The sequence below is a fragment of the Ranitomeya imitator genome, chromosome 1 (assembly GCF_032444005.1).
Source record: "Ranitomeya imitator isolate aRanImi1 chromosome 1, aRanImi1.pri, whole genome shotgun sequence".
NCBI lineage: Eukaryota > Metazoa > Chordata > Amphibia > Anura > Dendrobatidae > Ranitomeya > Ranitomeya imitator.
This window is the reverse complement of record NC_091282.1, coordinates 1,187,799,221-1,187,822,434: the sequence shown is the minus strand read 5'-3', so window position 1 is coordinate 1,187,822,434 and position 23,214 is coordinate 1,187,799,221. Positions and strand designations below refer to the sequence as shown.

Genomic DNA, 23,214 nt, shown 5'->3' with positions numbered 1-23,214 from the left:
GAGCGCGGCCGATCGGCTATGACGTACTATCCCGTCCAGGGTCAGATAAGCCCAGGGCACCTCGACGGGATAGTACGTCTAAGGTCACAGAGGGGTTAATTTTTGTAATAAGATGAGTTTTGTAAGCGAATTTTCCCCATAGACTTGAATGAGATGCATAAAATCTGCAAATAAGAAAAACGCACAGATGTTTTGATTCTGTTTGCGCAGTGGAAACTCACTAAAAACGCATGTAATCCATGTATGACGCTGGCAGTATTATTATTATTTATTTATATAGCAACATTAATTCCATGGTGCTGTACATGAGAAAAGGGGTTACGTACAGAGTTATAGATATCGTTTACAGTAAACAAATTTACGATGACAGACTGGTACAGAGGGGAGAGGACCCTGTCCTTGTGCACTTACATTCTACTGTAAAGTTTCATCAAAGTCGGGTAAGTCTACTTTCACACTAGCGTTGTTTTCAATATGTCGCAATGCGTCGTTTAGGGGAAAAAACGCATCCTGCAAAGTTGTCTGCAGGATGCGTTTTTTCCCCATAGACTAACATTAGCGACGCATTGCGACGCATTGACACACGTCGCAACCGAACGAGGAGAGGTAAATATCGCGCAGCGCTGTGCTCCCCCTCCCCGTGTACTTACCTGCTCCTGGCGCGGTGCAGTCCCTGCTTCTCCCGGCGCTGCATATTCTTCCTGTACTGAGCGGTCACAGTTACCGCTCATTACAGTAATGAATATGCGGCTCCACCCCTATGGGAGGTGGAGCTGCATATTCATTACTGTAATGAGCGGTACCATGTGACCGCTCAGTACAGGAAGAATATGCAGCACTGGAAGAAGCAGGGACCGCACCAGGAGTAGGTAAGTATAATTAGATAGCCCCCGCTCCCCCTCCCCTGCCAACCCCTGCGTATGACGCAAGTATAAGCCAAGAGGGGGACTTTCAGCCCAAAAAATGGGCTGAAAATCTCGGCTTATACTTGAGTATATGCAGTACATCATTCCACAAGTGTTAATTCATAGTTTTGATGCCTTCATAAAAATGCAGAAAAATCTTTAAATGAGAAGGTGTCCAAACGTTTGGGGTGTGTGTGTGTGTGTGTGTGTGTGTGTGTGTGTATATATATATATTTTATATATATATTTTATTTTTTTTTCCTGGATAAAACCTGTAATAAATTTGACACATTTTTGGCTAAGTTCACATTGGGCGTTTTTGATGCGTTTTTATTGCAAATTTTCAGCTGCGTTTTACAGTATCAGCAAAGTCTGAGATTTCAGAAATCTCTTGCACCTACATTGTTGTTTTTGTCATCAGGATTTTGTGCTTTGCATGGTTTTTTTTTTTTTTTTTTGCACAATGGAGCATGTGATTTCTTTCAGTGTTTTTTCACCATTTTTCAAGCATGAACGCACCAAAAACGCAGGTATCAGGTTTTCCTGCATTTTTTTGTGCCAAAACCGGATTATATAGAATAGGACTTTTTTCAACACTAAACTCTATCAGCATGCACAAGAGGCAAATCTAACATGCCAAAAACACGTAAAAAGGCATGAAAACGCAAGAAAAAACAAGGAAAACATGCTTTTTTTCTGCAGCTTCTTTCCTGCCAAGAGATGAGATTTTGCTCCAGAAAAAAAGCTGAAAAACCACCTAGTGTGAACAAAGCCTTTCAGTTGCCATACCCCAGCCACAGAAAATGCCACTCAGTTATGGTGCGCAGTACATTTCTTCTGCGCCTTTGGTGTAAATGATAGTGAGCTTCTTGGGCCACACTACACCGCCCTTTTTTGCTAAGCTGTTCTCACTTTTAAAAGCGTTGTTGAAACACCAAAAATGGCAACTTTTTTATAGCAAAAAATACTGGAGGAAAATTCTTGATGAACTGGGCCCCAAAACATTGTCGCTATCAGCCCCGATTTTCAATCCCGCGAACACAGAACGCGTTAATTTGATTTAATAGTGGCCATTGCTGTCACCTTTTAGGCGTCTCTTGGCAAAACAGGGTGCAGATTAAGGTTTTCTGCATTCATTTTTATTTCTTTTAAGTGTTTGCAAAGGCTACTTTCACACTAGCGTCGGAATCTCCCCGTCGCAATGCGTCGGGCAGAAATTCCGACGCTAGCGTTTGATGCACTGCACAATGGGTGCAGCGGATGCATTTCTCCGGCGCATCCGCTGCCCCATTGTGAGGTGCGGGGAGGTGGGGGCGGAGTTACGGCCGCGCATGCGCGGTCGGAAAAAGTGGTCCGTCAGGAGCAAAAAACGTTACATTTAACGTTTTTTGCTCCCGGCGGTCCGCCACAACACGGCGCAACCGTCGCACGACAGTTGCGACGTGTGGCAAAGCGTCGCAATGCGTCGCTAATGTTAATCTATGGGGCAAAAACGCATCCTGCAAACAACTTTGCAGGATGCATTTTTTGCCATAAACGACGCATTGCGACGTCTGGCAAAAAACGCCAGTGTGAAAGTAGCCTAAGGCTACTTTTAATTTAAGTCCAATAGGGTAAACTTGACTTATGTTGTTGGGCTGGGCACATACAAGGAATATACCAAGAGGATGCTATTTTGTTGAAATATATATATTTTCAGCCAACCTCTTAATTATTTACTTAAGGGAATGTCCATTAATGAATGAACCCTTCTTGTAAGGTTATTCCCCTAAAAAAAAACCAAAACAAATAATCCCCAATTTACTGGATAGGGGAGATAACAATCTCAAAATCTGGACTCTGGAACCCCCAAAACAGGGATCTGCAGCTCTATTCTGATTGGAGCGGAGGTGCGCATTCTCAACCTCCACTCCAATCATTGGCAATGGGACTGCTGGAGAAATCTGAGCTCTATACTTGGCTATTTCCATCAATCCCATTGACAATGAATGGAGTGGAGGTTGAGTGTGCACATCTTCTTGCTATTAAGCAGGGTTGTGGAGTCCATTTTGGACTCTGACTGCTAATATATAGTAAATTGGGTACAGTAGTCCAATGCAAGATGTGCTGTAAATGTTTTCATAATTTGGGAAAGTTTTGAAATGTCCTATAAATGTCAGTTCTGTTCCTCATCTCAGGATCTCGGCTTTTAGCGGAGATGAATCTGTACTGCACTGTATGTACAGGCTCAGTAGTGACCAGTGCTGTGGAGATGAATCTGTACTGCACTGTATGTACAGGCTCAGTAGTGACCAGTGCTGTGGAGATGAATCTGTGCTGCACTTTATGTACATGCTCAGTAGTGACCAGTGCTGTGGAGATGAATCTGTGCTGCACTGTATGTACAGGCTCAGTAGTGACCAGTGCTGTGGAGATGAATCTGTGCTGCACTTTATGTACAGGCTCAGTAGTGGCCAGTGCTGTGGAGATGAATCTGTGCTGCACTGTATGTACAGGCTCAGTAGTGACCAGTGCTGTGGAGATGAATCTGTGCTGCACTGTATGTACAGGCTCAGTAGTGACCAGTGCTGTGGAGATGAATCTGTGCTGCACTGTATGTACAGGCTCAGTAGTGACCAGTGCTGTGGAGATGAATCTGTGCTGCACTGTATGTACAGGCTCAGTAGAGACCAGTGCTGTGGAGATGAATCTGGGCTGCACTGTATGTACAGGCTCAGTAGTGACCAGTGCTGTGGAGATGAATCTGTGCTGCACTGTATGTACAGGCTCAGTAGTGACCAGTGCTGTGGAGATGAATCTGTGCTGCACTGTATGTACATGCTCAGTACTGTGGAGATGAATCTGTGCTGCACTGTATGTACAGGCTCAGTAGTGACCAGTGCTGTGGAGATGAATCTGTGCTGCACTATGTACAGGCTCAGTAGTGACCAGTGCTGTGGAGATGAATCTGTGCTGCACTTTATGTACAGGCTCAGTAGTGACCAGTGCTGTGGAGATAAATCTGTGCTGCACTGTATGTACAGGCTCAGTAGTGACCAGTGCTGTGGAGATGAATCTGTGCTGCACTGTATGTACAGGCTCAGTAGTGACCAGTGCTGTGGAGATGAATCTGTGCTGCACTTTATGTACATTCTCAGTAGTGATCAGTGCTGTGGAGTCAGGGAAATAGAGAAGCCAGAAGTTTGGCTTACTGAATCCACAGAAATTCTATTTAGGATAGTGATGATCTTGGGGTCTCAGCGGTTTGACCCCCAGTGATCAGCACATTATTATGCCTTATCCTATAAAAATGGATATTTTTTTATTATTTCAGAGAATGAGCGTTTAATCCAATAATAATAAAAAATTATATTTACCCTGAGGGATTGGCGCCGGTCCTCATATAACGGCACTGTCCCCCTGGTGGCCACGTGACATTGAACATTGATATCTGGGTGCAGGCTTCACTAGTGTATCATAGCGGAATTCCAGGACACCAGTGCGGGATATAAATATACTGTACTATAAATCTTACTGTTCAAAGAGGGTGTACTCATTTATGCTGGGCACTGTATGTTTTTGTCTTCTTAAGAGGGGTTGCCTGGTGATAATAAGTTATCTTCTAGATTGGGTCGTAACTTACTGATTGTTAGGGATCTGAATGTTGGAAATGTTATTCTCATCTAGGAACTCATTTCCCTGTTGAGGCGTGATGGATTCCTCACCATTAGTGATGAGCAAATAGCTATGGATAACTCCTTATCCCAATAGTTATAGTCCCAGGGGATGGACCCCCCTCACCTTGTTTTCACTGGGCAACCCCTTTAACAGGAAAGCGATTAAGAAGGGGTTGTTCAGTAGCAGACAAACTTTTTTTTTTTTAACCCATTACATACTCCCCTATAGCAGATGTTTACAACTGAGTTAACTTATGAACCCTTGTCTGTTCACGTTTTCTTGTATTCATATATTCTTGTTTAATAAAATACTGAATGTTGTATTCTCAGGAGAGCATGCATGCCTACGCCGCCAATGTCTACACAACAGTAGTGGAAGAACTGATGAAGGCCAAGTATCGCAAGTTCATTGTGGTCGAGCAGGAATTTTTCCGCTTATGGTGGGATATGGTGGCAGGAGAAGTGCAAAAGCAGCAGGTAATCCAAGGGATAAAACTAGCACCAAAGACTGGGTCTACTGCACTCACCTATGGTTGTTTTTTTTTTTTTTTTTTTCTCTCTCCTTTTTCCAAACTCGTACCTGTGGAAAATAGATGGAAATGGATTTACATACCTTCCATGGCAAATCGTTCATGAAGCTCCCATGTTTCCATCTGTAATCTTCCTTTTGTTCATTTTCACACCCCCTGATATGTAGTTGTTGAGAGAGGATCTAAATTGATCCTTCACGGTTGACTCAGTGATTTCCAAATTAATCTACAGGGCATTGCCGGCAACTGAAAATGACCAGACGAAGACGTGTGTCTCTGTTTGGGGGATCGAGCAGATCTCTGGCCCCCGTTTATTGTGTATCACTTTTCATATTCATAGAAATTATACTTTAACCAGTCAGCATAAGAACACGCTCACAGTTCTTAACCTATAAGAATGCAGGAACAGTCTGTACGTCAAAGTCTCATAGAATAATACACCCTCATTCTCATGTCCTGTCCAGATTGCAACAATCAAGGTCTCATAACAGCTGTGAACTTAAGCCTAGTAACAAAATTTATCTTAAAACAGCAAAATGGAGTCGAAAAGCACAAAATAGAGAATCTTTCTTAATTTGTTCCTTCACACAGTTTGCAGACTGATCCAAGTTTCTGATTTTACCATCTCAATAATGTAGACTGGATATGTGGGATCTGTGTGTAAACCAGGTGCTGCTTTCTTCACTTGCTTTCTTATAACAGCAGAATTTCCATCCTGCACTTATTTTCTTTGTGTGGTTTCCTCCTTGTCTGCAGTCTGTTTTCTGTGCCTTCCGTGAAACTGTAGATACTTTCCTCCTCTCTACACATTGTGGAGATCTGAGTACAAAACAAATCCATCCTCACTGCTCTGACTAAGGTCTTATTTAGACGAACATGTTGCACATTCATGTTCGTTTTGTGCTTTTCACAGATGGGACACTTATGCCATGATAACCTATGTTGCTATTTACATGTACAGTAGGTTTTTTCATGGACCGTGTGTTTGTGCTAAAATCACGGAGCCGTGTCTTTTTTTTTTTTTTTCTGTGGCACAGATGAAAAGTGACAATACAAGTTTATGATATGACAATGTCTGACACCCTCCAGGTCCTCATCCTTTAAATGAGGGTCTTGTACTTTAATTGCTTAGTGTAGCTTGACTGGAATTGACACCATCATCTAGCGGGTATGGCTGGATAATGCCCCAAAACACCAAAAAAGAATGTGTGTTCAGATCAGTACAACTATTGCCATTCTGCAGCCCATCCTCATATTTGTTCTGGTGGTCACAGGTGCATCAGTTGGTACAGGAGGGACGATTAGAGTTCGTTATCGGTGGACAAGTCATGCACGATGAAGCCGTTACTGCAGTAGATGATCAGATCTTACAACTAACAGGTATCCGCTCCTAATTCAGTGGCCTAATTCACATTTCCTTTGTTACAATGCAAAACCTTATAATTCTGCGCATAGAGATATTCTCCTAAGAAAGACGAAAAGTAACTTTTATTTACTTACGGTAAATATTCAGGCTTCAGGGTTTTTTAGACTTTTGGATTCACCTACAGCACTGGAGTTGTTTAATAATAAAATTAATCATCAAAAATACAAGTTGCCTAATAAGTGTCCACAATTCCAACATCCAGGTTTTTGTAGAGTTGATTAGATACTAATAAACACTGTATAATACTATACATCTTTCTCTATGCAGAGGGCCACGGCTTTTTGTATGAAACATTTGGCGTAAGACCTCAGTTTTCTTGGCATGTGGATCCATTTGGAGCATCTGCCGTCTCACCTACCGTATTTGCCATGTCTGGATTTAATGCCCATCTCATTTCCCGCATTGATTATGACAGTAAAGCTGCCATGCAGGATTCCAAGGTATGAATGTATTGGTACAATATTGGTATATTATATGGTATTACGTCAATATTTTTATGAAAACCTTCTCAAATAGAACTGAACTGCGAAAATAGAAATCCCAGAATATGTTTTTGTAAACTCATTGAGAGGGTGCAGCGATGGGGTAGCAGTGCATCCCTCTTCACTTGAATGGGGAAGAGAAAATGAATAATGCTGTCTGTAGCTCCTTAGCAGGTGCACAGGTGTGTAAGGAAAACTTATAAAGACTTACAGCTCTACATCAGATTTCAACCTTTTCATTTTAGGAGTGGGCGTGGGCTTCCCAGAATTCAGACTCCCACCATCATAAAGCAATGGAATACTGTAGCAATATGATTTACCTTTTGTAAGTGTAAATATACCCCTTGATTACATGAATCAAAAAATATATACATCCTGGGTATAGTCATGAAGCACATTGAATATAAAACATGACTTAATTCCAGAATGATTTACCTAACTGACTCCAATACAGTTTCTGCTCTACTTTACTGTAGCCCGATACGAAGTTCATTAGCAAATACTAGTGCACTCACTATCTTAGTGTTAGTGTAGCATATTCTTCTGTGAATACACCCTGACTCTGTAACTTCTCAGCTGAAACGGCACAATATTTTTTAAATGTAGGATACATACCTAGTCCCTGGTATTCTTATGTATTTTAATATCATCCATCATTTATTGATCTTTTCAGGTGCAGCTGTTATAAATGATATAGGGTAATACTGTTACTTTGTACATTATGTGTCAGGTATAAATTATATACTGTAATATTACAATGCACATAATATGTGTAGTCTGGTATAAATGACATACTATAATATGGCTATGTTGCACATTATATATTTTACATGTGTGTAAATGTATGCGGTGGCTGGAGATGATTCTACCCTTTTATCCTCCATCTTTCGGATGTAGCATTACGTCCCCCTGTGCGAGTCTCTGCTGGGGTTCCCGGGCGATGGGCCAGATTGTCCTTTTGAACTAGTATTGTTTCTCCTAAAGAAAACAAGAGATTCATTAGTTGTTTGTTGTATTTGCCAGGAATGAGTCCTCACCCAAGCCGTGAGTTTCCTGAGGTACGCAGTATGGTTTACTCTAAGGATATCCCTTTCTTTTCTCTTTGTAGAGTCTGCAGTTTGTTTGGCGAGGGTCTCGCTCCTTATCTGAGAAGCAGGAGATCTTTACACATGTCATGGACCAGTTTAGATACTGTACCCCTTCTTACCTGCCATTTACCAACAGGTACAGTAGTAGAAAGAAATGTGGGTGGGGGTGGGGGGGGGGGAGAGTCTGTACCCCCTGATATCCAGCACACTGGAGATCTGTAAGACCAATGGCCACCTCGGTCCCTCCGCAGAACCTGCCATGCTGCAAGCATCCAGTGTACCCTCTGCCGCTCTATTCAGACTCTGTGGCATGGGTAAACATAGCCGAGTGGCAGTGCCAATGCTCAACCTCCGATCCATTGCCCTTCGCCTAGACGGTGTCTTGTAGCTGAGGTGACTGTGACCAAGTGCCTGGGGGGAATGGCCCAGTGCCTGGGGGGAATGGTAGTGGTCTGATATTCACCCATTTAACTTTTATCGTCTAACCAGTGGAATCGAGACATGCTTTAGGCTGAGGTAAGCATTGTGCCTGGTGTAGTGTCATTCTAGATATCAATGGAGCTCCCAGTACAAGAGCCCTATCTGACATGTCTCAGTAGCATGCCCACCATAAAATCAGTTTTTATTAGGCATGAGTTGATTAAAAATAGTAAATGGAGGTATACTCTCTTTCCATCACTCCCCGTGGATCTAGCGCAGGCCATTCAGGAGGTCTGTGCCGACTCTTGAAGTCGCAACCAATTACAGAGTACAACGCTCAGATGACTGATTCTGATTCACTCTTAGTCATCTGACTGTTGCAGACGATCAGAGACTGCAGCGGTACTATGACTTCCAAACGGGGCAGATGTCTGATCCACAGGGTCACTGGAAAGCGAGTATGGTTTCTTTTATTACTTTAATCTTGCCATGCCTAAAAAAACAGCAACAATATTTTCCCTTCCCCTATGACGGCACACCTGAGAGAGAGAGGGGATCCGCCCAGTCAGGACAGGAAACCCTACTAAAAATAAAAGGACGGTACCTCTCTGTTGCTTCAGTTGGGATTCCTGTCCTGACAGGGACCCTCGTGCTGAACACAGCGGAAGATTATTCTACTTACCCATTACCCGTCCCAGCGTGGAAGAACAAGCAGCGCCTGTGCGTCTGTCCTCGGGTACTGGAAGCGCCGTCCGCGGGTCCTCCAGGGCTTTGCGTCCAAGCGGGCAGCTTTGCAGCACGGTCAGATGTCCGGGCTCCTTCCGTGGTTGCCGTGCCACCCTCCTCTCACTGTCGGCGTCCAGGTGGCCGCTTCCGGGTCGCCCGTCTGACGTCACGCGCAAGGCACGCTGGGAATGGGCGTGCCTGCGTGACGTCGGGGCGGGCGCCGGATCCAAGATGGCGGCACCCATGAAGAAAACACTGGCCGATGGAAAAAGACTCCGGTGACGCAGCAGAGGAGGGGAGAGACCACCAGTGGGCACCGGAGGAGGCTGGAAGTGCAGTGGATCCCCCATTAAAGGGGGATGACAACAGAAGACACTCGTGCCCAAAAACTTCATCATGGAAGTGGGGCAACAGGAGCAGCAGCCGCCGTCGCAGCAGCATCATCAGGAGCTCTCGCCAGATGCCTTGCCAAGCCACCAGCATACCAGGATAAGCAGCCACTCAAGTGGTAGGAGCAGCAGTCGTCCTGTTCGGCAAGACTCTTCGGTGTCCAGAAGGGACGCTACACGTGCATCTGTCCAGCCTCCGAAACCGGTACCCTTGACTGTCTGCGGTGGTGAGTGATCTACATGAATGTCACCCTTATGGTAACCGGGTCCATTTTTTCTGTTTGATCACTAGGGGTCGCTGAAATCTATCGGCAAAACAAAGAACCAAGAATGTGCCCTTTGTAAAGTTCCGCTTGCAGTTCAGTGGCAGAAGGATCTCTGCGCTAACTGCATTCATAAAACCATACAGGAAGAGACTCCTAATTTCACCACTAGCTTTAAAGCCATAATACAGGCAGAGATAAAAGACTCTTTAAGACTGGCCCTTAAAAAAAAAAAAAAGGGAGGAAAAGCCGCAAGGTGTCTACGGATTCGGATGCCTCTCAGAGACAGGAGGGTCATAAATCATCCCGGTCTCCCTCTAACTCCTCCACCTCTATCCAGTCCTCAGATTCCTCCTCAGACAGTGATACACGGGGTCGACCATGTTTTCCAACTGAGGATGTAGAAAAACTAGTTAAAGCAGTCAGGTCTGCAATGAGTCTTAAAGAGGGGAAGACACCTAGGTCACTTGAGGATGTCATGTTTGGCGGGTTAGAAGAAAAAAGGAAACGTACGTTTTCGGTCAATGCAAAAATCAAAGCATTGATCGAAAAAGAATGGAGAAAACCCGAGAAAATGGATACCTTGCCTTCTTCATCAAAAAGGAGATATCCTTTTGAGGAAAAAGACTCAGAATCCTGGGAAAAAATCCCTAAAATTGACGGTGCGGTGGCCAAATCTTTGAAAAATCGTCTCTTCCATTAGAAGATTCAGGTGTCCTAAAAGATCCACTTGACAAAAAAGCAGATAGTTTTTTTTGAGAAACATCTGGGAAGCTTCTGCTGGGGGCCTGAGACCAGCAATAATTGGGACCTGTACGGCCCGTTCTCTCATGGTCTGTCTACAGCAGATAGAAGATGAGCTAAGGGATAAAGTTCCTAGAAATTATATCCTTGCAAACATATCCTTAGTGCAAGGAGCAGTAGCTTTTTTGGCAGATTCCTCTGCGGATTCTGCAAGATTAACAGCTAGAGCCGTGGGCTTGTCCAATGGGGCAAGGAGAGCCCTATGGCTTAAAGGTTGTCCGGGGGATTTGCCGTCTAAACATAAACTGTGCTCCATCCCATGCGACGGTCAATTCCTTTGGCAAAAAGGTAGAAGAGATCTTGGAACATGCAGGAGATAAAAAGAAAGCCTTTCCAAGTTTCTCTAGAGATCCCAAAAACCTTTCTTTCGGAGAAAAAAATTTAACAGAGGTTGTTCCCCAGAAGATAGGAGACATTGGGACTTTTTTTTATTTAAATAGATTTTTATTAACAATATAAAGAAGAACATCAGAATGCCATTTACATTGCATTATATCACATACACATTTTCTTATTTAATAAACCCCAACATTACCCCAACTACCCCCCTCCCCCCTACGACAGCTCAATCCCAATCTTCACCCCACTGAGGCCTTCTCTGCCTCGTGTAATTTATCCTCATCCAGGTCTTAGGAAACTCGACGACTATACTCCTCAATCCAACTCAAGCCAAGGAGACCATATTTTATTAAACATTTCTATTTTCCCCCTTTTTTTGTACACCCCCTTTTCCAATTTTAGACCATGTTGAACATATTGGAGAAATTCCCTTCTCACAGGTGGTTCCGCATTTATCCAGTTTCGTGCTATTACTTTCCTGGCCATGTAGAGTAGCCTAGCGATTGCAATCTTCCAAGTATTGTCAACTCCAATTTCTTCCACATATCCCAGCACGCATACTATCGGGTCTCTAAGAACTCTGCACTTATACGCTGCTTCAACTCGGCTCAAAACCACCACCCAATAGGCAGCCAGTCTCGGACACGTCCACATCATATGATATATTCCTGCATTCTCACTCGCACACCTCGGACACCCAGAATTGGCACGCAATCCCGCTTTGTGTAGCACTTCCGGAGATTTATATACCCTATGCAGAATATATAGCTGCGAGAGCCTATATGGTTCACTCAAGGATAGTCGCGGAACCCACTCCATCACCGATTCCCAGGTTTCATTTTCCATCGGTCCCACTTCTCTCTCCCACTTAGCTCTCGCCTTTATAGGGAAATCTAGCAGGAACGTGTGCATAAGGTCCTTATACAGAGTGGAAATAACTCCCCTTGTAGTTCCGTCACCACACACATACTCCAACACTATATCATCTTGAACCCTGATATCAGCCTTCTTATTCTGAGCTCTAAAGGCATGTCTCATCTGCGCATACTGATATTCCCCTGTGGATCGCAGCCCAAATTCTTCCTGCAATTGGGAGAAGGACTTCAGCTCCTGTCGCTGGATTATCTGGTGAACAAAGCAAATTCCCTTATTCTGCCATTCCAATATTCCTCCCAAGGCCTCAAATTCCTTTAAACCGTGGTTAGACCATATTGGTGTGAATTTAGTCAGCCCTTTAACCCCACGAATCTGCCTTAGTCTATAGAAATTGGGCTTTAAAGGGAACCTGTCACCCCGTTTTTTGAGATTGAGATATAAATACTGTTAAATAGGGCCTGCGCTGTGCGTTACTATAGTGTATGTAGTGTACCCTGATTCCCCACCTACGCTGCGCAATACATTACCAAAGTCGCCGTTTTCGCCTGTCAATCAGGCTGGTCAGGTCGGGTGGGCGTGTTCACAGCGCTGTTTCTTCCTCAGCTTTACGTTGGTGGCGTAGTGGTGTCCGCACGTTGAGTTGACTAATCCACTGTGGGCACGTGAACAAGGAGCGCGCGATCTGCGCTATCACCCCCTGTCATCGGTGGGGGCGGCCATCTTCCTGGGGCCGCGCGTGCGCAGATGGAGTGCTCTGCTGCACGGGGCTTCAGGAAAATGGCCGCGGGATGCCGCGCGTGCGCACAAGAGATCGCGGCGGCCATTTTCCCAAAGCCGAGTTTGCATCCTAGAGTTTCTGCAGGCAGGGTTGCAACTCAGGTTAGCGGCTAGCACCCTTAGGCTGTGTTCACACGTTCCGGTTTTTTCGCGGTTTTTCCCGATAAAAACGCTATAAAACCGCAAAAAAAACCGCATACAATAAGCATCCCATCATTTAGAATGAATTCCGCATGTTTTGTGCACATGATGCGTTTTTTTCCGCATAAAAAACGCATCAGGCACAAAATCCGGACATGCTCTATCTTTTTGCGGTTTTTCTGCGGATTTCCCACTCCAAAATGCATTGGGAAGTGTCCGGAAAAAACGCGTCAAAACCGCGGCAAAAAACGCATGCGGTTTTCTTGCGGATTTCATGCAGAAAATGTTCGGTTTTTCACAGGAATTTTCTGCATGAATTCCTGAACGTGTGCACATAGCCTTAAGGTTCAAGTTTCAGCCTTGGGGGCCCTATACCACTGCAACCTAGCATCAAATAGGTGGGTTTCACTTTCACGATTCATAAAATACTGTGGCAGGTCTAGGCCGGTTATTATCCCCAAAATCCCTCCTTGGGATCTAAATTTAGTCTTAGAAGCCTTAACCAAAGACCCTTTTGAGCCTTTGCAGCAGTTGTCACCTAAATTACTCATCCTGAAAACAGTTATACTGGTAGCCTTAACATCGGCCCATAGGGTAGGTGATTTACAGGCCCTGTCAATATGCCCTCCTTATAGTCATGTTTTTGACGACAGGATAATTCTAAGACCAGACCCGGCGTATCTCCCCAAGGTGGTCCTAAAATTCCATAGGAGTCAGGAGATTACGTTACCATCGTTTTGTAATAATCCCAAAAATCCTGGGGAACAATAGTTCCATATGTTAGATGTAAGAAGATCTATGTTACGATACATGACCATGACTAGTCAGTGGAGGAAAGACCAAACCCTATTTGTAGCCTTTCAGGGTAGTAAAAAAGGGTGCGGGGTAGCTAAAAGTACCATTGCTAGATGATCAGGGAGGCCATTAGTCTATCCTACTCTGCAAGTGGCACTACGGTTCCTGATGGCATCAAGGCTCACTCCACCATAGCCGTGGCTACCTCCTGGGCAGAAATGGCTGAGGTATTGATTGACCAAATTTGCAAGGCCGCTACCTGGTCCTCACCCTCAACTTTTTTCAAACACTACCGGCTGGACCTTTCCTCCTCTGCTGACCTAACCTTTGATAGAATTGTACTTCAAGCGGTGGTCCCTCCCTAAGTTTTCATTCTACAAAAGTCTCTCAGGTGTGCCGTCGTGGGGATAGAGAAAACACCAAGGTTAGTTACCAGTAGCTGTTTTTTCCGGAACCCATGACGGCACCTGTATATTCCCCCCTTTATCACCCCTTCGGTGTGCACTATAGTTTTGGGTGTTTTCAGTTCATATGATGTGGTGATGGATTTGCCATGTGTACTAACCAGGGGGGCCTCTCATGCTCTGAAAACCAACTGAAGCGACAGAGAGGTATCACCCTTTTATTTTCAGTAGGGTTTCCTGTCCTGACTGGGCGGATCACCTCTCACAGGTGTACTGTCATGGGTTCTGGAAAAACTGGCTCCCGATAAGTAACCTTGGTGTTTTGCATTCAGACATATTATTTGAGTTAAAAATCATGTGACCTCATTTTTATAAAGTAAATAACTTCTCTGTTCAGGTTGGGACAGTACATTAATCAATAGGAGCCTGTAATCTGTGCATGGATTGGCAGAAGCAATATCTCAACATACAAAGGATGTTATGGAGAGGGGTTTCCCATCAGTAATAGTGGAGATGCCCCGACTCCTCAGCCCACCCCCAGGTCGTCCCAGTGGAAGAGGTGACATATGGAGGACTACCTATGGTCAAGTCTATGGGAGGTGAATCCTCACGTTATTACCTATGGTTCCTCTCTCCACTAGATCAGGATTTTACTGGAATGGCGTTGCTTTGTTTCCTGATCCACCAAAGGACGGGATTTATCCCAACATGAGTCTGCCAGTTACAAGGGAGAACATTCAGCAGTACGCAGAAGCCATGATGACGAACATAAAGACCCGAGCTGCCTGGTTCAGAAGCAATGATGTCTTGTGGCCATGGGTAAATACAACTTCTGTCCTCTTCATTTCCTTCATAGTGTTTTATGCTTCATATTAGATGTTATGGCAAATGTACTGTATTGATTTGTAACTGTATTGTAACTGTATTGATAGTTCTAAGACTCCTGTGCAATAAAGGAAGCTGCAAGGGTAAAATATGTGTAGATCAGCAAACATTAAGGGGCATTCTGACCATAGAACTGTATAGACAATCCATAGGGTACAACATCAATGCCTGATCAGTATCCCCTCGCCTATTGAGAGAATGCAGCAATCCAGAATGGATAAAGGATAAGTAAATATAAAGTTGAATGTGTTTTGATATAAAATACATATCGAGAAGCGTGGTCTTGCGGCCTTCACCCCCTACAATATCTTTTCATGTACATACATGCCGAATACGTCCAGGAATTATCGCAATCATCATGCTCATTGACTTGTCATCTACTCTATGTAAGTGAGCAGTTACTCTTCATTAGCATCCTGCCAGCACTACAGGTGCCAGAACTTCCTTTTCCTTTCTTCCAGCATGTTTTGCTCCTGCGATTATCCAGTGACTTGCGTGCCCTAAACTGAAATGTCCCCTCTCTGTTATGTCAATATGCAGTTTGCAGACAGGAAAGCAGGAGCACAAAGAAAAAGTCCCACCTCCTCTCATTGTAATACGTCTGTGTCTCTGCTTTTGGAGATGGATAACATGTGACAATAGGCAATGGACAGCAGGAAAACTCCTAGAGGACGACAGATCATTTTATAGTGATTTTTGGGGGGCTGACAACGTCATTTGGGTAAATAAAGTCCTCTTGTTTGTCACTGCATTGCTCATCAAGCGAGTATTAAAGGGAACCCGACAGCTGATCCACAGGCAGCATGTATCAGACACTGACCGTATGATTTCAGCTTGCTGTGTTTGACATTGAAAAACCGTAGCGTTTCCAAGAAAACATTATTTAAAAGCCGCCAGGGACCCAGCCATACGGGAGACTTTTGGAAAGGTTTCTCCCCACCCACGGCCAGTGACTGACAGATCTCACCCTATACAAACACACATGGAGAGACCTCTCAATCAAGATGGTCGGAAGAAGCGGCAACTTTTAATGTGTGTTTTTTTCTCGGAATTGCCGCAGTGTTTACATGGCTAAGATAATACAGTCAGTGTTTGATACATGTTGCCTGTGGATCGGGCAGCATGTATCAGCTGTCAGGTTCCCTTACTCTGTCGCCTCATTGGGGGACACAGGACCATGGGTGTTATGCTGCTGTCCACTAGGAGGTGACACTATGCATAATCTGAAAAAGATTAACTGTGGCACCTCCTCTCCAGTATACACCCCTGGACGGCGTCGGCCTTCTCCAGTTTTTGCTTAGTGTCACATAGGAGGCACACCTAAGATTTTTTTACTCCGTTTTTTTCCGACGGATTACAGATGAAGAAAAGTGGGTCTCCTGTGAGACTCCCGGCATGGCTCCTTCCTCAGCCCCCTATTATGGGGTGCCCGATTGTAGTCGAGATGGCTATTCCCCATGTCGCTCCTTCCCCAGTCCCCCTGGGGTGCTGGTTCGAAGTCGAGAACCCCCCTCCTTCCCCAATTCCTTTTGGTTTATGGGTTGAGGTCGAGGCGAGGCTGAAGCCCCCTGAAGGTCATAACAGCACCCTCCCTAATCCCCCTCTGGGGGTATTAGGTTGAGACGCCTCAGGTAGGGCCTCTACAGGCAGCATTCTGCAGCTCCCAGCAAAGGGCCAGCACACTACGCCTGCATCCAGGGACCCCAGCACAGCTGCGGGCTCCTGTCGTGGCCGGGGGTAGTGCAGGCAGACATGGCGTCGAGAAACACGTGATGGTGTCTCCGCAGCTTCTTTACCTGCATCTGCATATTTCCCATAAGGGATGGGGGCAGTGTTCTGGAATCACTGCGTTGAGAAACACGTGATGGTGTCTCCGCAGTGTTGGATGTTTTGGTCTCCTCGAGGCCAATCATCTGTGCCTTTATAGCCTTTTTACTAGGCACTGCTCCTAATAGCCAGATTCCTACTCCACACTGATGAGGGGCAAACACCCCGAAACAGCTGTCTGTGGATGGATACCATGCTTGGCATAGGTGGCTTTCCTTCATAGGATGCTGCCCTTCCCGTGGTTGTTCCTTCCCGGGGAAAGGCCTGGCTATTCACTGCTTGCGTCGAGAAACACGTGATGGTGTCTCCGCAGCTTCTTTACCTGCATCTGCATATTTCCCATAAGGGATTGGGGCAGTGTTCTGGAATCACTGCGTTGAGAAACACGTGATGGTGTCTCCGCAGTGTTGGATGTTTTGGTCTCCCCGAGGCCAATCATCTGTGCCTTTATGGCACATACAGACACAGGGCTCCCTGCGCCCCTGTCTCTGCGGCAGCACCAGCTCTATACTGCCTCAGGGGGTCCCCTCACAGGCTTATAGCCCCACCGCTATCCTGCCTTTAAATCCAAGGGGGTCCGGTTCAGATCTGACCCCCCCCCCCCCCCTTCCCGGACTTCCGCGCCAGCCTGGATCCTTGCTGGGCATCAGGCATCTAATTTAGGCCCCGGCTTTGGCGTAGCTGAAGCCGCCGCCTCCTCTCCGCCCCCCGGCCCACCCCCCGGATGAAAAATATGACACTCTACAGTGTCATAGAGGGGGTGGATCGAGACAGGGCGCGTTTTTACACAGCTTTGCCGCCTTTTTTTCTGCTCTCCGCCCACTTCTCCCCCTGCCTCTTTTTCTACTGCAGCAAGGATTAACCCTGTATCTCCCGGTCAGCAGGACCAGGCCAGCTAGTCTCCGGGGAGCACAGGACTGTGGATCTTCGGCGCTGGACCTATGGGCAAACTGGTGGGGTAAGATCACAGCTGGGTTGTTTTACTCAGCTGTGAATCCATATTCCCTATAAGGCTGGACATTTCTAGTCTGCCATCAGACGCCCCAAGATCTCCTTTGAAGGACCTCTGAAGCCGCCTAAGGTTTTCTCTAACCACCCAGAGTTTAAAGTGATCCTTAAAAAGCAGCTCTCACAGCCTGAGAAAAAATTCGCTAATCGCAAATATCTGGAGGCAAAGTACCTTTTCCCACACCAAGGAATGCACAGATCCACCCGAAGTGGACACCCCCCATCCCCCCAGTCTCTAGACTAGCAGCACAGACCCTCTTTTCACTGCCAGATAGCTCAACCCTCAGGGACGCAGCAGACCGGCAGGTAGAACACATGGCTCGTTCAATTTTTCGAGGCGGCAGGGGCCTCCCTGGCTCCCGCGTTCGCTTCAGTTTGGGCTGCCAAGGCCATCCTGGCTTGGGCCAAAAATTTACAAGCTGGCCTCCAAGCATCTGCCCCTGACCTGTCGGACCAAGCGGTTAAAATAGCAGTTGTAGCAGATTACATGCTTCATGCAGCTCTGGATTCAGCAAGGGGCGTAGCGAGGATAGCATCAAACGCCATCACGACTCGGCGTATCCTCTGGCTGCGGAATGGAAAGCGGACGCAGCCTCAAAGAAGTCCCTCACGCACCTCCCGTATCTCAGTGGGTGACCTTTTTCAGTGAAAGGTTGGACACAATGATATCCAACACCACCGGGGGTAGGAGTATTTCTCTCCCTCAACTGAAACCTTTACGCACTTACAAAAAGTGTAACAAACCCGATTCCGATCCTTTCGGAATTCCTCGGGCTGGTCCGTCTCGCCTCCAGCATGCAACTGTTCCCCACACAGATTTTTTCCTCCTCATGACTCATGGACCGGAAGACATCCCACCCGTAGGCGACTTTGCTCCTTTCAGCAAGTCTGGATGCCTACTTCTGAAGACAGGTGGATCGGGGAGCTAGTGTCTTCCAGATACAAGATAGAGTTCAACTTCCAACCCACGAACCGATTCTTTCTCTCGGGAACCCCCCCCCCCCCCCAAAAAAAAAAACAAAACTGTCAGCCAAGGCTCGTGCCTTCCACCAAGCGGTTTCCTCTCTTCTTCAAGCAGGAGTCATGGTACCGGTCCCCACAGCCAAGCGCTTCTGAGGGTTCTACTCCAATCTATTCATAGTCCCCAAGAAAGAAGGCAGTGTGCACCTAAAACAACTCAACAAATATGTACGGGTCCGTCACTTCCGCATGGAGTCTCTTCGGTCCATCATTGCGTCCATGAAGAAGGGAGAATATCTCGCCTCCATAGACATTCAAGACGCATACCTGCATATGCCGATTGCACCTGCCCATCAGAGGTTTCTCAGGTTCGCAATCGACCAGGACCACTACCAGTTTGTGGCTCTCCCGTTCGGACTCGCCATGGCTCCCAGAGTGTTTACCAAGGTCATGGCAGCCACCATGGACGTCCTGCACTCCGGAGGCATAGTAGTCGTTCCATACCCGGATGATCTACTCATCAAGGCTCCTACCTTCAATGACTGCGAGCTCAGCATCTCAAGCACAAACGACGCTGAGTCGCATGGGCTGGTTAGTCAACCTACAAAGGTCATCACCAACCCTGAGAGAGTCTCTGACCTTCCTGGGAATGCTAGACAACACCTCCAGGGATCTAGTGCCCTTTTCCAGGAACAAGGCACTGGCTCTCCGCCTAGGAGTTCACATTCTCCTCCGCAAACCCCTCCGATCTCTCCGTTTGCCATGAGAGTCCCTGGCTGGATGGGGGCAGCAATAGACGTGGTCCCATTTGGCCCAACTTCACCTCAGGCCTCTCCAACCAGCCATTCTCAAATCCTGGGACAGGAATCCTGTTTCCTTTCGACAGGGAATTCCAGCTAATGTCGTCAACCAGGAGGTCCTTGCACTGGTTGCTCAAGCCAACCTTTCTAGCAAACGGGAAATCCTTTCTCACAGGTCAATGGAAGCTTCTGACCACAGATGCAAGCCTGACGGGTTGGGGTGCAGTGCACCTACAACACAAAGCACAGAGCAAGTGGTCCCCAGTGCAAGCGACCATGCCCATCAACATCCTGGAAATTCGTGCCATCCTCCTGGCATTGAGGGCCTTCCATCACTTACTGGCAGCCTCTCACATCAGAATACAATCGCACAATGCCACGACTGTGGCATATGTGAATCACCAAGTGGGGACCCGCAGTATCCAGGCGATGCGAGAAGTGTCGCACATCCTCCACTAGGTGGAGGACACAGGCTCTGTTCTCTCGGCGGTCCACATTCCGGATGTGGACAACTGGGAAGCAGTCTTCCTCGGACGACAAGGAATAGATTCGGGACAGTGGTCTCTCCATCCCGAAATTTTTCGCCAAATCTGACATCGCTAGGGGACCCCAGATGTGGACCTAATGGCATCCCACTTCAATGCCAAGGTCTCCAACTTCATGGCTAGAACACACGATCCGCGGTCGCTCGGAGCAGACGCTCTGGTTCAGGACTGGACCCAGTTCCAGCTTCTGTACATTTTTCCACCTCTCCCCCTGTTACCCAGAGTGGTGAGGAAAATCAACCAAGATGGAGTTCCAATCATCTTAATCGCACCGGTCTGGCCCAGACGTACAGGGTACGCTGACGTCGTGCAACTTTCAGCAGACGCCCCCTGGCACCTCCCCGACCGCCCCGATCTCCTATCACAAGGCCCGTTCTACCACCAGAACTCAGGGGCTCTCAATTTGACGGCGTGGCCCTTGAAACCTAGGTTCTAACCCAGGCAGGGCTCTCGACGGACGTCATGGGAACCATGATCAGGGCACGGAAGCCAGCCTCTGCCAAGATCTATTACCGTACCTGGAAAGCTTTCTTTTCCTGGTGTGAATCTCGGGGCCAGACTCCACTCCCTTATTCCTTACCCAAAGTACTTGGTTTTCTCCAATCGGGTCTGGAGGCCAGGCTGTCCCTGGGCTCGCTTAAGAGCCAGGTGTCAGCCCTCTCAGTGCTTTGTCAAAGGCGCATTGCTACCAAACCGCAAGTAAGGACTTTTCTTCAGGGGGTTTCCCGATTGGTTCCCCCCTACAGACGACCACTAGAAACGTGGGACCTCAACCTGGTCCTGACAGCATTGCAGGAACCACCCTTCAAACCCCTTAAGGAGGTTCCGCTCTGCCTTCTATCCCAGAAGGTGGTTTTTCCTGGTGGCAATCACATCGCTACGCAGGGTGTCTGAACTGACAGCACTCTCCTGCAGACGGCCCTTCCTGGTTTTTCACCAGGACAAGGTAGTTTTCCATATGGTCCTATCCTTCCTTCCGAAGGTTGTGTCCCACTTCCACCTCAATGAGGAAATTTTCTCTGCCATCCTTTTGTCCGGTCTCGGTTCATAGAGCGGAGAAGGCTCTGCATGCGCTTGACCTTGTCAGGGCATTGCGTATATATGTGTCTAGGACGACGTTCTTCCGGAGGTCTGATTCTCTTTTCCTTCTTCCGGAAGGCGGCCGCAAGGGTCTGCCAGCTTCCAAAGCTACCCTTGCCAGGTGGATCAGATCCACCATACAAGACGCCTACTGCCTTAAGAATTCTCTTCTTCCAGCCGGTATTACGGCACACACTCTACACGGGCAGTAGGGGGCCTCCTGGGCCATTCGGCACCAGGCTTCGGCACAACAAGTGTGTAAGGCGGCCACTTGGACTAGCCTACACACGTTTACTAAACACTACAGGGTTCATACCCAGTCCTCAGTGGACGCGAGCCTGGGTAGATGTGTTCTGCAGGCGGCGGTGCCCCAAGTGTAGCGGCCTGTCTGCACAATATTCGTCCATTGCTTCCCTTCCAGGGACTGCTTTGGGACGTCCCATGGTCCTGTGTCCCCCAATGAGGCGACAGAGTAAAGGAGATTTTTGTGTACTCACCGTAAAATCTTTCTCTTAGCCTCTAATTGGGGGACACAGCTCCCACCCTGTGGCCCTTCCGGGCCGTTGTTACTGTCGAGTTCTCATATTGTTCTTTGAGCTCGTACATAGTGGCCTTCTTATAGGCATGCCTATGTTATTCATGTTACATTCCTCCTACTGCTTTTGCACAAAACTGGAGAAGGCTGACGCCGTCCAGGGGTGTATACTGCAGAGGAGGAGCCACAGTTACTTTTTCAGAATATGCATAGTGTCGCCTCCTAGTGGACAGCAGCAGAACACCCATGGTCCTGTGTCCTCCAATTAGAGGCTAAGAGAAAGAGATTTTACGGTGAGTACACAAAAATCTCCTTTTAAAGGGGTTATCCGGGACTTTGTACCTAAACACTTATCCCGTACCTAAACACTTATCCCATCCCTAACCCACCTCTTCAACTTATCACTAACTTCTGGCACCTTCCCTTCTGCTTTCAAACATGCCACAATCACGCCTATCCTTAAAAAGCCAACCCTCGATCCAACTGCTATGTCCAGCTATCGCTCAATATCGCTGCTCCCATTCGCTTCCAAACTCCTGGAGCAGCACGTCCACGCTGAACTTTCCTCCCACCTCTCATCCAGCTTGCTCTGTGACAATCTACAATCTGGTTTCTGCCCCCATCACTCAACTGAGACAGCTCTGACCAAAATCACTAACGACCTACTTACCGCCAAAACTAATGGACAATACTCTGTGCTCCTCCTTCTAGACCTGTCCTCTGCTTTCGACACAGTTGACCACTGCCTCCTACTACAGATCCTCTCCTCCTTTGGCATCACAGACCTCGACCTATCATGGATCTCCTCGTACCTTTCCAACCGCACAATCAGCGTCTCCCACTCCCACACTACCTCCTCATCCCACCCTCTCTCTGTTGGAGTCCCCCAAGGCTCTGTTCTAGGACCCCTACTCTTCTCAATCTATACACTTGGCCTGGCTCATGGTTTCAAGTACCACCTTTATGCTGATAACACTCGGGTCTAACTTTCTGGCCCAGATGTCACCACTCTGCTGTCCAGAATCCCGGAGTGTCTATCAGCCATATCCTCCTTCTTCTCCTCTCGCTTCCTCAAACTCAATGTGGACAAATCTGAACTCATCATCTTTCCTCCAATTAACGACATCACGCTTTCCCCCGTACCGGAAGTCTGCTGCCTCGGAGTAACCTTTGACTCTGCCCTGTCCTTCAAACCGCACATTCAAGCTCTGTCCACCTCCTGTCACCTCCAGCTCAAAAATATCTCCAGAATTCGTCCTTTCCTCAACCGTCACTCTACTAAAATGCTTGTGCATGCCGTCATCTCCAGCCTTGACTACTGCAACATCCTTTTCTGTGGCCTCCCTGGTAACACCCTTGCACCTCTCCTCCAGTCCATCCTTAACTCTGCTGCCTGACTAATTCATCTCTCCTCGCTACTCCTCCGCTTCCCCCCTTCTCAAATCTCTTCACTGGCTCTCGTTCCCTCAGCGTATCCAGTTCAAATTACTAATACTGACCTACAAAGCCATCCACAACCTGTCTCCTCCATATATCTCTGAACTAATCTCCCG

General features: G+C 47.0%; 1 protein-coding gene across 1 annotated transcript in view; it reads left to right on the top strand.

The window, feature by feature from the left end:
- The window catches only part of MAN2B2 (mannosidase alpha class 2B member 2), a 67,727-nt gene that overhangs the window by 6,353 nt on the left and 38,160 nt on the right, over positions 1-23,214 (top strand). Inside the window, exons 2-6 of the mRNA XM_069744806.1 lie at positions 4,892-5,038; positions 6,366-6,471; positions 6,785-6,957; positions 8,108-8,223; positions 14,663-14,840. Of these exons, the coding sequence (XP_069600907.1) occupies positions 4,892-5,038; positions 6,366-6,471; positions 6,785-6,957; positions 8,108-8,223; positions 14,663-14,840 (720 nt within the window). The remainder of the gene's footprint in view (positions 1-4,891; positions 5,039-6,365; positions 6,472-6,784; positions 6,958-8,107; positions 8,224-14,662; positions 14,841-23,214) is intronic.